The 16,805-nt window shown below is 35.2% G+C and overlaps 1 protein-coding gene across 12 annotated transcripts in view; it reads right to left on the bottom strand.

Annotated features, from left to right (window-relative positions):
• Positions 1 to 6,475: 6,475 nt before the first annotated feature.
• LOC131697410 (dedicator of cytokinesis protein 4-like) overlaps positions 6,476 to 16,805 on the bottom strand; it is a 99,873-nt gene continuing 89,543 nt past the window's right edge. For 2 of the 12 annotated variants that reach the window (XM_058985790.1, XM_058985785.1), the window contains 11 exons: positions 16,577 to 16,753; positions 16,257 to 16,340; positions 15,229 to 15,348; positions 14,555 to 14,676; positions 14,224 to 14,344; positions 13,478 to 13,586; positions 13,042 to 13,151; positions 12,786 to 12,858; positions 10,490 to 10,609; positions 9,895 to 9,956; positions 6,476 to 8,775 (listed from right to left, as the gene is read on the bottom strand). In XM_058985790.1, coding sequence (XP_058841773.1) covers positions 8,344 to 8,775; positions 9,895 to 9,956; positions 10,490 to 10,609; positions 12,786 to 12,858; positions 13,042 to 13,151; positions 13,478 to 13,586; positions 14,224 to 14,344; positions 14,555 to 14,676; positions 15,229 to 15,348; positions 16,257 to 16,340; positions 16,577 to 16,753 — 1,530 coding nt within the window. In that variant the 3' untranslated portion in view covers positions 6,476 to 8,343. The remainder of the gene's footprint in view (positions 8,776 to 9,894; positions 9,957 to 10,489; positions 10,610 to 12,785; positions 12,859 to 13,041; positions 13,152 to 13,477; positions 13,587 to 14,223; positions 14,345 to 14,554; positions 14,677 to 15,228; positions 15,349 to 16,256; positions 16,341 to 16,576; positions 16,754 to 16,805) is intronic. The other 10 variants (XM_058985793.1, XM_058985791.1, XM_058985787.1 and 7 more) reach the window with 9 other exon arrangements.

Consider the following 16,805-nt stretch of genomic DNA (forward strand, 5'->3'; position numbering starts at 1 on the left):
CCAGTCCACAGTGCATGCTCTAGTGCTCGTGGTGAAAATACAGTACTTCAGTGCAAACAAAGTGCAGTGTTGTCCAGGTTTGTGCTGGCCTTTAGCGACAGCTCCTGGATCGTGTTTAGCCGACTAAATAATCGCAAACAGTATTATTCCGACACAACAATAAACAAACAAAACACTCACGATTTTCTCCACACAAAACACAGGTCCTTCCAGGTTGTTCTCTAACCAAAACGGAAGAACAGATTATGTCACCTTGTCCCCTACTTATACCATCACACATGACCCCTTGGTAAATGATTGCAGCTGCTCCTCCAATCCACAGCTGCCACATCATTTCCCTTCCGGGTCGATGAGTTAATGCAACAAAGCTCCTCCCCCTTTCTAAATGATTGACTTCCTTTTATATATATATATATATATATATATATATATATATATATATATATATATATATATATATATATACACACACACACACACATCTCACACATGCTGTCATTATTGGGCTTTATACAGTATTAGGTTCATTTGGCACCTAACTAGCCCAATGCAGTCATTATGTATGGCCTAATGACCTAAATAGTTCCTGCATTTTTGGCAGTTTCTGCTTAATCCATACGCACAGAGCATAGCATTGTGACCCTGGATATAACTAAGGCCAATCAGCCTGCACTAAGGTGTTTATTAGCATTATTTGCTGAGGGCATGTAATCTCTAATTTGCCTGACACTGACCTAGACAATTCTACAGCGGAATTCCTCTTGAGCAACCATACTGCACTAAATGCAATCTAGAACTGAAATACTGAGAAATGGATTGGATTGAAACATTATTGAATATAACTATTTAACCCTTTCAAATTGTAAAATGATAATGCTTACGAGTATGTTTTGTCTAGTATGGCTAGCAAAGTTTCATAAAAGTTTTGTCGTACTGGGATTTGGTAGACAATATAATCCCACCAGAGTTTTTAACTCACACTACACACACTGTACTGAAAAACATGATGTTGGGTCAAGTATTACCTATGTGGAAGAAACTTGTAGCAAGTGAAAATAAGATTTTGTAACTTAATGCTAGATACCTGTGATCATGTTGAGTGTTAACTAGACAACAATTACCTGTCATTTTCTGTTTCCCAGTAAATCATGATGAGGCTAAGGCTAGGTTAATAAAACAAAATCATAAAAAAATACCTGACGCTGTACTGTACATCCTCCATCATTTTAAATTCACCTTTCTAAGTAGCAGTGCAATGTATCACTTCAACCCAGGCATTTCTTAAGCAAGTAATGGGGACTTTTAAATTGGCCCTAGGCAGTCCTTAGGGGGCTTTTCTGTTAAACATATGCCTGAGATGAATGTCAATTGAATACTCTCACAGACATTTTCAAGGCTGTGTAACCATTTTCTACACTTCTAAGACCCGCTCCACATACTGGGATGTAATAACCATTCAAATTCATTCTATAGTGGCAAAATAAGGCACTTTGGAACCAGACTGACAGATGTTATTGAGCAAATCTCATTAGAAGTAAACACTATTTTGTCCATGCTAACACTCCAGATGTCTGTTTGTTTTTCATCATTATTGTGGCAAATCGTTTTAAATTTCAGTGTTCCAATTAATCTGCTGCTCACTGGTGCCCACCCCCCCTTTTTTTCTATTAATACATTTTCATTGATGGATGGCTAAGATTTGTGTTTCTGTGGTGTTACTGGATTAGCCTAGTTGTTCAAGCAGAATATAGTAATGGCACATTTGACTAGACTTCCAACTGTTTACTAGGTTTTATTGCGTATGAAGCTTTCAAAGGAACTGCACAAATAATAAAACAAAAAAAAAAAACACATTTGAAAGACATTTTTATACAAAACACACATATTTTCATTGTATAAGCCTGACTTTCAATTTCACTTCCTTGGTCCCCCACTCCTTCAAAACCTTACAGTCACAGACACCCTACACTTATAAAAGCCCAGCTCACTGCCCAATGCAATCAATAGCGACGTGATTTTTCAGTCGCATTAGGCAGTGTGTTATGCTTTGCCATGCGATTCCCTGGCATCGGGTAGTGTGTTATATCCACTCGCAAGTCTCAAAATCAGCAACCAATGAGTTCACCGCATTCAGCTGACTGGAGACAGGCATGCATGTATTTACTCTCTCTCGCTCTACATACCAGGGTGTGTGTGTGTGTATATATATATATATATATATATATATATACACACACACACACACACACACACACAAGGTATTCCAATGGTTTGTATACAGTGTCCGTGTCGATATCTTTTGAAAACAAGCCCTGACAGCTCCATAAGCATATATGAATGTGCCAGGAAATATGAACAGGAATCTGAAACATCTTTCAACAAATTCTCTGGTACAAGACTAAAATAGAACTTTACCCCCAAAATGGACCAAAGTATAGAAAAAAAGGGAAAGCCTACAGTAAAATGAAGAAAAACTTGTACCTGCATTTACACATGGAAGTGTTTTGAACATGATATGGGCGTGTTTTAGCAGTTCAGAGACTAGAGACATTTATGTGATTGAAGATCGAATGAAAGTTGCCATGTATCAAAACATTCTACAAAGTACAATGATACTATTGAATATTTGTTAAATGACTAGACATTGTGTGCTTTTTGTTTTATTAAAAAAACGTAGTTTAAGTTTACTAAATGCGTCCTTAATCTGTTACCTTGAATTCTGGTACAATAAGTGCAGGGTGCCAATACTTTTGACTGTATTTCCTGCAACTACAATAATCCAACCAGTAGCTGCCCTCACCTACCGAATGACCCTGAAGACACTTCAATAGGTGAATGGTTACACACGACCGAAAAGTAAGGCCAGCAAAGCTATACATTTCTTTAACCTACTATTGTATTAACTCATTTTTTTAAATAAATAAAACACACTACTTATTCTAGCCCATAAGTGGATCATATCTGTTCTGTCTGTTCAGTAGTACTAAAAAAAAAAACTGCGCTATAATATTTCACACAGCTGCCTTCCGTTTGTGTCATATACTTCATCTGAAGCACAGAGGTATGCATATTGTAGACTTTACACGATTTGTTGAATATTTACCACTGGGAAAATTTAATTCAACACATAATTCTGAAATGAATGTGAAAGCAACAACTTCAACCAGCCATTGTTTTATTATAAACAGCAAGCAGATTGTAAATATCCATATGGAAAGTAGTAAACATCAAATGGTGTTTACAAATGTATTTAATGATTTGGTAATTTATTTGTAGTGGCTGTTTTATATGTTACATATTCAAAAAGCAAGCAGCATATTAACTAGTTTACATTCAGTGTATGGGGCTATAAAGCACTATAACCAAGTCAGAATAAAATATCTAGCTCAAGTTAGAAGTGAGCAAATCCCAAAGTGATATATATATATATATATATATATATATAAAAATGGTAGATCATGAAATCATTTAATGAAGTATGGTAAAATACATTTGTAAGTTAATGGGTAAAACAGGTCAAACATTGCTGTGTGATTATGGGGTTCAGCTGTTTCAATCTGGCTTGGAATTACAAATGAAACTCATTCATGTTTGGGATGCAAGGCCGTAACAGGCAGATTAGAAAAAAAATATTGAATTGTATTTGCAAGGAATCCAAGTTGGCAGTTTTCTTTTATGGTTAAGATGAAAAAAAAGAGAATCTGGCGTGTATATGAATCAAAAGTTTGTATTCTGGGGATTAAATGTACAGAATGCTGTTGAAAAGAATGTCACTTGAAAAGAGTAGCTTCTGATTAATGTTTCATACCAGACTTATTTTTTTTTTTTTAGTTTAAGGTCAGTTGGGTATATTCTTTATGAGTGAAGGCTATTCCCAGTCCAATAGTAGAGGTAACCTTAAAAAAAGTTTGTTATGGTACATCATCCTTTTCTGTGATTATCCGAGTTATTATCTTCTAATTAAAATGCCAAGCAAGCCAAAATACCTCATAATTAATAACCTTTTATTTAATTAATGAGGCACCTAATTAGAAGTCAGTTTGTGTTTTTTGCCAAACAACATTGACATTTTCTTTTAACTGCAGGTTTATTAAATTGAAGATTGTTTGCACCATTCCAGCAGAAACCTGTCATGTTCAAGGCTCTCATAGATAGTAATGATTCTAGATAATCACCACAACAAGAAGTGATCTCTACAGGAGTAGTACACAGCAGGTACAGACAACATTGTATTTTTCAATACTTTTCCTTTATTAATGTTACATTGCTAATTCTATTTATTCCCCTTTGTTTTTTAACAAAGCATGAATCATGTATCTTTACAAAGAATGGTCTTTTAATGTCCATCAGCACCCTGGCAATTCTAGTCAGAGTATTGTATAAACAGTACTGTACTGACATGGTTTTGACAGCTAGGCTTTTCAATGCTCCGATTCATGCCAAGTGGAGAAACAGACATGCTACAAGAAGTATTATTTACACTGTGGCTACAGCAGATCAAAAGGATATTTAACTTCTACACAAATTAATTCTGTTAGCGGGTGGGTAATTTTACAGAGGACTTCCTGAGATGTTCACACGCAAACATGTATTTTGTTTTCATTAGACCAAGCCCACTGCTGCCATTAATGATCAGTTTTTATCTTAATCAAAACTCTCACCCTTTGCCATCCAAACATTAGCAATGATTTACAACAGTAGGTTACTTCAAGTTGTAGGCTGGAAACCAAGCTCAGATGCAAAGTTAATGGGTCAACCTTAAAACTTTAATATATTTAAAATACTGGGAAAGTTCTTATTAAAGAAAAAGTCTAAATTCAAACTCTAAACCAATACAGAGAATTGGGTCCCAACTACACAGGACCATAGTAAGCTTCAGAGATTTGCTCACTCCCCACGTGAAATTTACAGAGCCAGAACAGAGTGTAAAGGACATGAGTCCAATAATATACAATGAGCCCCCACCCTGTCCAGGTACCAAATGAGCATGCCCTTTTGCTTAAAGGTCAGTCAACATACTTAGAGGTATAGACCACTCAGTGCATGTGTTTTCAGTGTGTATGTGCGCTGGTGGATTACACCTATACAATGGGATTAGTGAGCAAAACATGCATTGAATGGCAGGTCTTTAATTCCAGGTGTTTTATCTAGACCTCTAAGGCATACTTATGCATTGCGCCTGTCTTGTTCATCCATTTCATTCCATCGGGTTTATTATATACCCACAGACCTCGTTCTGGGTCTGTCTCAATGCTGCATGGGCAAATCTTTATGACACTAGTTCTTTCTTAAAGCTTCTTTGGTAATAACATGGACATTTTGTGAAAGTGTTACATAATTACTGTGACAACAAATAAAATTTGACTGACATTGACGGTATACATTTTGCTATAAATACATGTAATCCAAGAGGGCTTGGGTATCAATGGCCCAGATTAAAAATGTATAGGTGACAATTGGATAGGTTAAATATTCAATTCACCCATTGCCCAAGGACACTGTAAAAGTGGCCTTAAAATACACACAAACAATACTGTTTACACCAACTCATTTTCTGTAGTGTGAAGAAAGGCTGAAGTTTATTGCAAGATCACATCAGTGTTGTGCTATAAAAATCTATCAAAACAGTGCTCCAAAGTAACATATAGCTGTATGCCTTTAAAGGTTTTGTCTGCTCCTTTTGGTGTATTTTGAAAACAGGTATCATTTGCTGTCAAAGTGTGGTAGAGAATGTTGTTTTAATCTAGCCTGCCCGCCCAGTATCTCTGCACTTACTTGACAACAGTTGCTCTTTGTAGAAAAAAACTGTAACTTTTATAACAGATAAGGATTTCTAGTTCGCTGGGAGATAACTGCATTTCTCATTTATTGCACAGGTGAACTATATCATCCTGGGTCCTGTAGTTTTCCAGCACTAGCTAGCTTTAATTTTTTCTCTTATCAAACTTTTGCAAATGTAGATACATTTGTAGTATTTAGTTAATATACAGTAGGTCTCTAGAAAATGACATACTGTACACCATTTTGTGTTTTTCAAAACTCTCTGAAAAGGACACACACTGAGAAGTAGAATTTAAAATATTCCCTTAATCAAATTCATACACAATACATAATGTAAAGTGAAAACATAACTGCATTTTATATATAAATTGGCTTTGGCGCTCCTGTGGGGGCTAGGGAGACTTCACACTACACAGACTCTACTGGCTAGGTCAAGCAGATACCTGCAGGGCTGGCTTTTGTCCTCCAGGGGCCGGTAGCGCTTCTGTATAGAGGCAGTTGGCTTTTGCAGTGGGAATAAAGGTTACTCACTGAAATTTAGTTCTCCCGAGCGGTTGTTGGGAGTTGCTGCGGTGAGGGAACATAAATGGACATTCTAAATTGGGCTAAATTCATTGAGCACTCTAAATTTATTTAAAAAAGATAGAACAAAACAAATAAAAAGGAGTGTAAGACCAACATCCTCACAACACAGTTCTGCATTATAGGGGTTAATTTTATTGTTGTTTTGTTTTATAAAATCATATTTTATTTCCAATTGAACATTCTTTCATAGACAATTTGTGCATCCATAAAACATAAAAAGAAATCACATATAATATCTTTCCTACAGTGTGCAGTCACCAAATATAAACATGGCTATACTTAACACTATTTGTACAACAAACAGCAGATTTTCTACAGTATGAATATTGTGACCCATTTCTAATAAAATACAAAGTACTTTTAATTTAAGCAAAGAATATGAAATGTTATTTAATGCAAAACATTTGCTTGTCAAAAGAAAAATTAAACCATTTTTTGTAGTAGTTACTTAAACAAGTAAACACATTAGGTGCAGTTAAAGTCTATTGTTTTTTCCTCACTAAAACATATACGTATTTAACATTTATAGTTATAATTTGTTCTTGCAACATTCAAAGCTGTAAATTCAATATGGCTACATTTGTTAAAAACACATTATGTACAAGAATTGTAATACATATTTGGCATACTTACAACAATCTCATCTTTGTAATTTGACCGGTTTTTTTCACATGTACTGATTCTGGTAACTATTTAATTGCAATCACACAAAAATAACTAAACCATACAAAAATTAAAACCTATTAAGAATGTTATATTTAGTATTAAAAAAAAAAAACTGGTCACTTTGTTTAAATTAAGCAATCAATCAATCAATATACACGGTCCATTGAAATATTAAAAAAAAAAAATTCTCACAATGAATCGCGTCCAAAGCATGGGTGTAATTCACCCTAATACTGTAAATCTGAAAATTAATTTTACAGTACATTTTGTCAACAATGTTCCCCCGGAACAATTAAACAGTAGCTCACACAATTTTGTACAAACAAGTAGCTAAACACTGCTTTACTTAAAATTGACAAAAGCACTGCAAATAGAATGCATCAAGTTTGATTCTTAAAGGGGGGGAAAGCCCTTTTCTGTAATGGGTGTTGGCAGATGGTAACAATTGTGAAGTTTTAAAATAGGAATTTATGAAATCTTACAGTACAGTACATTTGTTATTTCATCAGTGTCCTAACATACTTTTAAAGTCACTGTTTCATGTTGTGTTTAGTTGAAAACCTGTTAAAAATACTGCTTGTGGTTAACTGTAAAACCCATTTGTGCGTTGTCTAAAATTACTTCAACCCAGGACTACATAACTTCTATTGCTGTATAAAGGCTCATGCAATCAGAAAGACAATGCTTAAGGTTGTTTTTACATACACTTAATGGGAAAGCACATTTAACTGCGCACGGTAAAAGTTAATCATCCTTCGGCTGATCACTTCCAGTTACTACTCTATTGTTCCAGTAAACATAAAATGTTCCTTTGGCACAATACTTAGAATAGCCCACAACGCTAATTTAAAACTAGTTTTCAGGCAGGTGAATTGTTTGAAACTATACTATGCCTAAAGAAATATAAGAAACATCTAGCACCTTTAGCTGTCTAATAAACTGTGTCCAATAATTTGCATGCCTTGTAGCAATTCATCTTACTGTCACAGCATTGTTAATGTTTTTGTTAAATATTTAAGGCAAAAAAAAAAAAAATCTGTGCTAAATCCTTAAACACAATAAATTAGAATTTGACACCTATCAAAACCAATTAGACATCTTTTAAAGTTCTGTAGGTCTTCAAATCACAGTACCATGTTTTAATTCCAAAGGGTTCATTTAAACATAGCCTGCTATACCAAAGATACTGTAGTTGTGTGTAAATGTTGACCATTTACATTTTAGCAAAAATCTAGACAATTTAAATTTTATGATCTTCCTAAAACATTAATAAAAAAGGAAAGTGTGACAGTGCAAAAAATAAATCAGCTGCTACAGCTGAGATACTTTTCTAGGCAGAGGCCTAGGCCTCGAGACTTGTTCACTTCTTTTGCCTTCATGTTCCAGTTTGTTGGGTCGGAGCTGGTGCGGTTTTGGCGGGAGAGCTGGTGGATCTGAGCTGACAGGAACAGAGAGACTGTGAGGTAGTGGCACTGGTCGCCTTGAGTTTGAACGTTCATAGACACTGTAAGGTGGAGGGGTTTTATTCTCCCTTCTTGTCAGTTCATCAGAACCACTGGAGGCTGACGTTGTTAGCATCTGATCACTCGGTTGAGCTTCAGTGCCAGATGTTTCTGATACACTACACCGGCTCAGCGACGAGATCCCACTGCTGTAACTTCCTGACAGAACCGGAGAGTTGGATACCAACCCAGAGGACTGGTACTCGGTAGGTGATGGAGTAAATGACTGCACAGAGCTCTGCTTAAAAAACAAACAAACTAGTGTGTAAAATCCTGATATGTACATACATAAATGTAAGCATTCCATTTACCAGCATACATTTTAAGGTACTGTGAGTTTATTCGGATTCATGACAGCAATGCATTGACATATGAAGTGTGTAATATTTATTTATTTATTTATTTATTTATTTATTTATTTATTTATTTATTGTAGACATATTTTTGTTGTATGGAAATGTAATTCAAACTACTATTTTTTTGGTAAAAAAAAGACTGGTGGGTGGTGAGAATGGTAGGTGGGTTCTGAATACTGTTGCTGATTACAATTTCAAATACAACATACATACAGAATACTGTAGTAATTTAGGATCTGTGAAATAGGCTATGTTGTATTCAAATTAGATTCCACAACTATACTTGACGTAAACACAGATCCAAATAAGTAAATCTAATATAACCAATACTGGTAATACTACACGTGTTATTTTGGTATATTATATATATATATATATATATATATATATATATATATATATATATATATATATATATATATATATATATATATATAAAAAAGAATAGTACCTATCGAACAGCCTTTGTAAAGTGTTTTTTTTTATTTTTATTTATTTAAAAAAAAAAAAAAAAAAAAAACACACATTACTCTGTACAAGTGTGCCCTCTTCTGTTTAATGGAAGTATTTCTTCACAGCAGAAAAAAAAGTTACTGTGTGTTTATTTCTGAAACTATGTATATAGTTAAAAACAGTAAAAATGTCCGGTAATCTTAAAAGGGTTTTTAAAATACAATATATTTTTATATATATATATATATATATATATATATATATATATATATATATATATATATTGCTTCATAATGTATCCCCTGGTATGAAACAAGCAATTAGTTCTGCTAGTATAATCCAAGGCATGGTAGAGGGTCTATACCGTAGCTAGGGATGCATAGATCCCGTGGGAGTGAAGGGTTTATGGACAGCTAATGTCTGTATTATTCTTTTTCTGACCATGACAGGACAAACTGTTCAGTTCCCTAGTACTGTATCGTCCTCCTGCAAGTGAATGAATAAACTGTAGTAACAGAACAGGACACAAGTTTGAAAGATCAGTGACAAACCTTTTGTGGAGATCTGAGGGTAGGTACTGGAGACAGAGGCTGCATGTTTTTTGCAGGAGAGCCTGTTTCAATGAAGAATGATTATATTGTTTGCTTGTAAATTAAATCTTTAAAAACAACAGACGCTTAATGATTGTAAACAAAAAAATGATTGAAAAAAAATGGAACTTCACCAGTATTTTCTTTTTGACAGAGTATCATCCAGACATTGCTTTCTATCACAAAGCCTCTAAAATAAACCATTGTTTTCTTACATGGTTCCTTCACTGTGCAAACTAGAGTACTGCTGAATCCTAAATTCCACTTGAAATACTAATACAAAAAAAAAAAGCGTAACCTGAATTGAGACTTTATGGATTGGATTGCAAAGCATACTATTGGATGTTTATATGAAATGGTTTCTTCCTATATTGTGGGAGCACAAAGTCAAAGCAGTGTTCCTCTGCAAAGATCAGCAACTGAGCATGACCAAGATTCCAACCAGTGAATCGCAAGACTCACGTGGCAGTGCCTTTTAACCTTTGTTGTAATGAATAAATATGTTTGTGTTTGTTTTGGTATTTTAATTATTATTAGTATTAATCTGCATGTTTACCTGGTTGTGGAGTTCTGGGTGGTACAGGTGGACATACCAACTTTCCAACAGTTTCTGAAAATTGTGTGTTTGCTTCTTTACCACTATCCAGACTCCAGCTGCTTGGAGTGGGATTCACTACTGTAACAGACAACATGTTTCAATGCAAAATAAACATTTAATTAAAAAAAAGCAAGTCTTTCATAAGCTTTGCTTAATAAAACCAATGGACTCTCAATAGAGTCTAGGACTTGAAGTTGTGTTTTTTGTGGTGGAACACTGACATGGCAGTGCTAATTCTGTCTGGGTAAAATAACAATGCCAAGACCCAAGCTGAGTTCATTACAGCTATTGTGTAGTTTAGTTAATATTTCATATACTGTATAGGACTACATTGCAATGATTTATTCATTGTAAAACCTTCCTGCTCACAACAGACTTGCATGTATTGTCCCTCTTATCCTACAATTCACCTAGAAAACTCACAAGTAACTCTGCACTGCAGTTTAACAGTGAAATCCTATTGTCAGACTTTACTTGAACAAATTGTTCAAGTATCAATATATTGTATTTTGAACACTAAACGCAACATTTTTATCATTTCAACGACACCCGCATAGCGAGTACGTATGGTTTCTACTGTAGAGAAATCCAGTAACCCATGTCAAAAAGTAGTTATGGTGAAATTGTGGTACACAAAAATGATTCAAAAGAGGCACTGAAGCATGCTTTTGTGAGACCTGTGCTTTCAGATGCTTCTCATCTCAAGCCCATTGTCATAGATGTCTGTACAGCCTGTTCATGTTCCAGCTATGAGCACAGTATCTGAAGTGTCAATCATGTTCGGGTTCTTTCAGGGGGTAACTGCTGCACATAGAACTGCCGCATCAAAATTCTCTGAATAGTCCAGACAGCAAATTATATGTCTGAGCCCAACTAGCTGTGTCAGAATCAATGTATTTCTCAGTTTCTCAATAGCTCACAGGAGCAGGAGAACCAAAATATCTGACTTTATGAAATGCCTGGTAATGGACTGAAATTTTATCAACTGTCATCGACCACGTCACTCAAATCAGATGAGCAAGCATTATTGCATTTACGGAGGTTATTAGGTTAATCTGACACGATAACTCTGCAAACAGGCAGCACAGCACAAATGGAGCAAGATACATTTTATAACAGAAACAGCACTTTTTTATAGAAACGTAAACACACACGCACACCAAGTATTGGGCAACATGAACACATGGAGAATGATTGGGTGGGTCACTTGTAGTCCATTATACCCCAATCAGATCCCTTGCTTACTACATATCTTAGTGTCCCTGAATCGAATCTACTCTTCAAATATATACAGTATAAAGCTGTGTAGCTTCTATAAGTTGTCCTAACTGCAGTGCTAGTCCATATACTGTCCATTTACTACCAGTGCAGAAAGGCTGGCTGGCACAATTGTTTCATTCCTAAAAAAAAAAAAAAAAAAAAGTGTTTTATCAATGGTGACAGCAAAGACTGATAGCACTTGAATGTTGCAAAAGTCTTGGCATTCACCATTTCAAAATATTTCTTTAGGATCATTCTGAATTGATAGCAAGTGAATAGTATTTGAGTTACCACTTTTTTCTTTCTTTTTTTACACAGATCTGTAGATGATTATCTATTCATAGAGATTTAGTAAGCAACTGGTTCAAGTGGGTTAAACAGGCAACACATTTCCCACTCTCAATTGTTCTCCATTTATTTATCTGTCCCAATAGTTGTTGGAGGACAGTATACATATATATATATATATGGATGAAGGCTGTATTTACATCCTGAGCCATTCTAAAAAAAAGTGGCATAATACCACAGTAGTGACATCAAAAAGTGATAATTCCATTAACAAAATGAGAATACGTAAAAAAAAAAAAAAAAAAAAAAAGATGTAAAGCTGGTACATTCGTATCTCAGAGAAAATGGAGAAATGGAAAATGACATACAACGTCTGTGCAGCACTGAAACACTACATTAAAAATAAAAAAAAAACCTGAACCTCGTCTTCTTTAATAGTAGTATCACAAGGGTATCCATGTATTATAAAAAATAATAGATGGGCCTTTTCAGTGAGTTACAGGAAAACAATTCCATCTCGGGTTTCTGTGACAGTTTATAAATTACTTGACCTTTGGTCTCGTAATTTATGACGTCACAGAAACCAGAGATGAAATTATTTTCCTGTAACTCACGGAGGCCCATCTATTTTTTTTGTTCTTTAAACAAAGCAATATAAAAAGAAAAAAATTGAACATATGATGACATGTCATGTATGTATTCCTACCTTTGTCTGGTGCAGAAATATTTGGATCACTTCTTGGTAAGGAGTTATCCCCTATGTGATGAGCAAGCATCCTCTGTTAATAATAGAACAAATATGTGAAACACCTGACAGAATACTACAAATTAAGTTATATTGTAGTCCACAGGCAGTACATGCTGCACGCCGACTGGGACAATCCAACGTGACAGTGAAGTGTGAGGCAAATACTGTATTCATAAGATGTAACCCCTTCAAAGGCATCTTTCATGTGCCTCACCTGAGGGGCTTCCAAGGGGTTTGGGTAAATGGCACTGCAGGGCCTTTCTCTTGGAGAGAGGCAGAAGTTCTCTCTGGAATGTTTGTGTTTGTCGGACAGCAATGGGGAACCTGAACAGAGGGGGGAGAAAATGTAATCTACATTGTAATAGCACACACTGACTAGCAGAGGGCGTAGACAGCTCGGGTTGTACACATTTCTGAAGACCTGCTTTGTCCCCAGAACCACACAGAAAATGAAGACACGGATCTCTAAGTGAGATTTATCATGGTTTCAAATTTTAAAAAAATAATAATAAAACATTTTCATTTCATGAGAAAAAAAAAAAATTCTGTGCTAATTTGCTTTATTCCTTGTGGGGCCAAAGTAAAGAACTTGACATGAAGGAGATTTTATACTTCGTCATTGTCCTGCAAACACAGTAAAGCAGCCATACCTCTGGCACTGGATGGAGCAGAGCTGGTCACATTTGGAGAGGCAGAATGAGTAGAACTTAAGCTTGAGGTAGATGGACTTGGCTGAAACACAAATCCCTGATATATGACCTTGATTTTATTAAAAAAAAAATAATAAAATACATAAATAAATAAAAACATGCAAGCATTTGAAAATATCAACCCAAAAAGTGGATAGGCTTTTAATCTTAATAACTATTTACCTCAAGTGCATTTCATACAAACACCTTTTTTGTCTGGATTTTAGGATGAATGCATCTATTAATCATAGTAATGTAAACATCAATGAATATAACATCCTAGCATGTACGCCATCTAACATGTTTGCTGAGGGCATTGTACTTGAATTAAAACTTCCCTAATAAGCCTAATGAAAAGAGCTAGTATTGTTTGCTGATGATTATTTTATTATTGCCAGACGCCTTTATCCATGGCGAATTACAAGTGTTACAGGGCAATACAAGGTTACAATGCAAAACAATATATACAGACAGTATAGTTTACAATAAGTGCAAAGCACACTATTAACATACAGTATAGGATAAGATGCGACAAGTTAGGATTAAAACAATTCATATATACAATGACATACTAGTAATGCAATAGTGTAAGGATAGTGCTCCAGCTGTGAATCCAGTAACATGTTGCTTAGGTCAGGCTAGTACAGCACATAGCAGGAGGAGGAGATCGTCAATCAAAACATTGCTTGAGTAATGTAGTTGTGTACCTGCATGTTGAAGACTTCATCAGAACTTTCTGACTGTCCTGTGATGTTGCTTACTTCATTAGAGGCCTGTGATGAGAGGGAAGAGGACGAGTATCTGTTGACGGCTGGGTAGCTCAGAGGGCTGGAAATAAACAAACAAATCAGGCCATTTTCTGTTTACGGAATTCATGTAAGATTATATTTAGTCTCTGTGTGTATAATTCAAGTTAATTATATTCCAAGTCATTCCCTTTTGGTTATTCATTAGCCAATACTCAGGAAAGTAATAAACAGTTTATTTTATTTCTACTGAATGATGCAAAAGACTTATTAAAAGCAAAATGGCACCTACCTGCGTCTGGAGATTACTCTAGCACCATCAGGGCTTATGACATTAGGCACAGAGTTTCTGCATACACGTGGACTCCCATTGGTGAAATGAACTGGACTTGCATGAACATATGCTGGGAAATCCTAAGTATTTTTAAAAAAATAAATAAATAAATAAAAATAAATAAAGAAAGAAATACATTTAAAAAGCCATTTTGCTACAGCTGGCACGCAACAATCAAAATAACAGTTACCTTAAACTCTGGATTATATAAACAAATTAAAATTCCACCAACAGAATATGCAAGCTCACCACAATTGTACAAAATATAAGGAGTTTCATATTGCCTCTAAAAGATTCCCCCTCCTGTCAGAAAATGCTCCCTTACCCCATGCTGGGGGACTGGATGAGCTCTTTCTAGTAGAGTAAAGAGCACCCCCTATTGAGCTACCAGCATCACTTTCTGCAGCAGCTGGTTTCGTCCATGTAGTAACCGGGGACAACCTTCATCAACATCCAGGATGAGATCAGGCTCCAGGGTGGTATTATTGAGTCCACTATAATTTGTTTTGATCTTTACTAAATACATTAGCTTTGTTTTAATACAAATCATTATAAAAATATCTTAAATATAAATACCTATTAGCTACCCAGTCTTAGAAAAAAACACATTACTGCAAGAACAGATTTCCTACCTGTATTCCCAAACTTGATTTCATCAGATGAAACTGATCAACCAGCTTTTTATGCAATGGTCTCATATCCTGAGGTACAAACTTTTCATGAACAGCTAATCCATACTCCAGAATTTGAGCCTAAAACAAACCAACAAATTTCATTAGATTTCACTTTGCCATGAACTATTATGGGTGCCTTTTCCATGCTAACAGAAGTAATATACTTGTGACTAAGATTATTCTTTGCAGGCAGGTGCAGCATATGCACATGTGTGGATACAGAAGGTTCTTCAGACAGTATCGCCATTCATTCTAAACCTCCGCAGGCATCTTCTGATAACCCGGTCTGGTACCAGAATGCTTGGTGACATGTATAAGTTTGGGGAAAATTGTTCTTACGACACTCTCACATTACAATCACATATCACATGTTGGTAAGGGTGAAGTACCTTTTGGGAAATGGACCAACTGGATTGTGAATACTGGAACTGGTGCCCCTTACTGAGTCTTTAAGAAGCAATACTACAATAAACTGTATTACAATGCAGTACAAACAGGTAATGCTGTAAATTACGCTAACGACACAGTTGTGCATTTGTCAGGACTGAATATGGGTACTACAGTATGTACTGTGTCTTAAATTACTGTGTCCAAAACACAATAGTAACAGAAAACTCATCAACAGCATCAGAGTTATAAAATGTACATGCTTATGGTTGTTTTAAGAAAAAGGATTTAAATACCTTTTATTAATAGCAATCATTAAAATCAGTTACACAAATAACTGAAATACTGTATTTGCTTTATTTTAGTTTATGTAATTAAATCGTACATTTGAAATCGTGCATGTCTTTTTGACCTGTTTATATACTGTATGAAAAATAAAAATGAACAGCTGCAAATTGAATGTTGGAGAAAATGAATAAATTTGACCTCATGTGGGGGAATTGATGTTCTAAGTCGGAATGGGTTTTTTAGGTCATCCCAATCTAGTCATAGCTTCCTGAAATGGAAATGTAATGTTTATCGGTAATCTGTAAGTTTACCTGTTCAAACATAAGCTCCCTCAGACGTCCAATTTTTTCTCCATCCTCAGGATGGTTCACAATGTAGTCCTTCACAAAAAATGCCTGCAGGAAAAAAGGTATCTCATGATTATTGCTGAAACAGTGTCTTAAAATGCAGAACAAGTTTGATGATTGTTTATTTTGTTAACTTTCTTCATGTCGAAAATACATACATACATACATACATACATACATACACACATACATACATGAGTTAAAATTGAAATAGAATATGAATGTGGACTCCAGAATCTAGGTACTGGTATAAAATGTATTGAACAAGTTGAATCTAAAATTACCTCCTGGTATCTTGCAAGGCCACCATTAACAGCAGCATCAATGACTCCATTCAGGCACATTGTGAGTGGGTTGATATTGTACATTTGTCTTGCTTGACACTGAGTTATGAGTGCTCTTAGCTGCAGGTTTTTATTCTCTATTACTTCAATAGCATTTTCAAGAGGACTCATCTCCACCTGACAAACAAACAGACACATATATTTACATATAGTATAGCCTGACATTGCT

This window comes from Acipenser ruthenus, chromosome 14 (genome assembly GCF_902713425.1).
Source record: "Acipenser ruthenus chromosome 14, fAciRut3.2 maternal haplotype, whole genome shotgun sequence".
NCBI classification, from domain to species: domain Eukaryota; kingdom Metazoa; phylum Chordata; class Actinopteri; order Acipenseriformes; family Acipenseridae; genus Acipenser; species Acipenser ruthenus.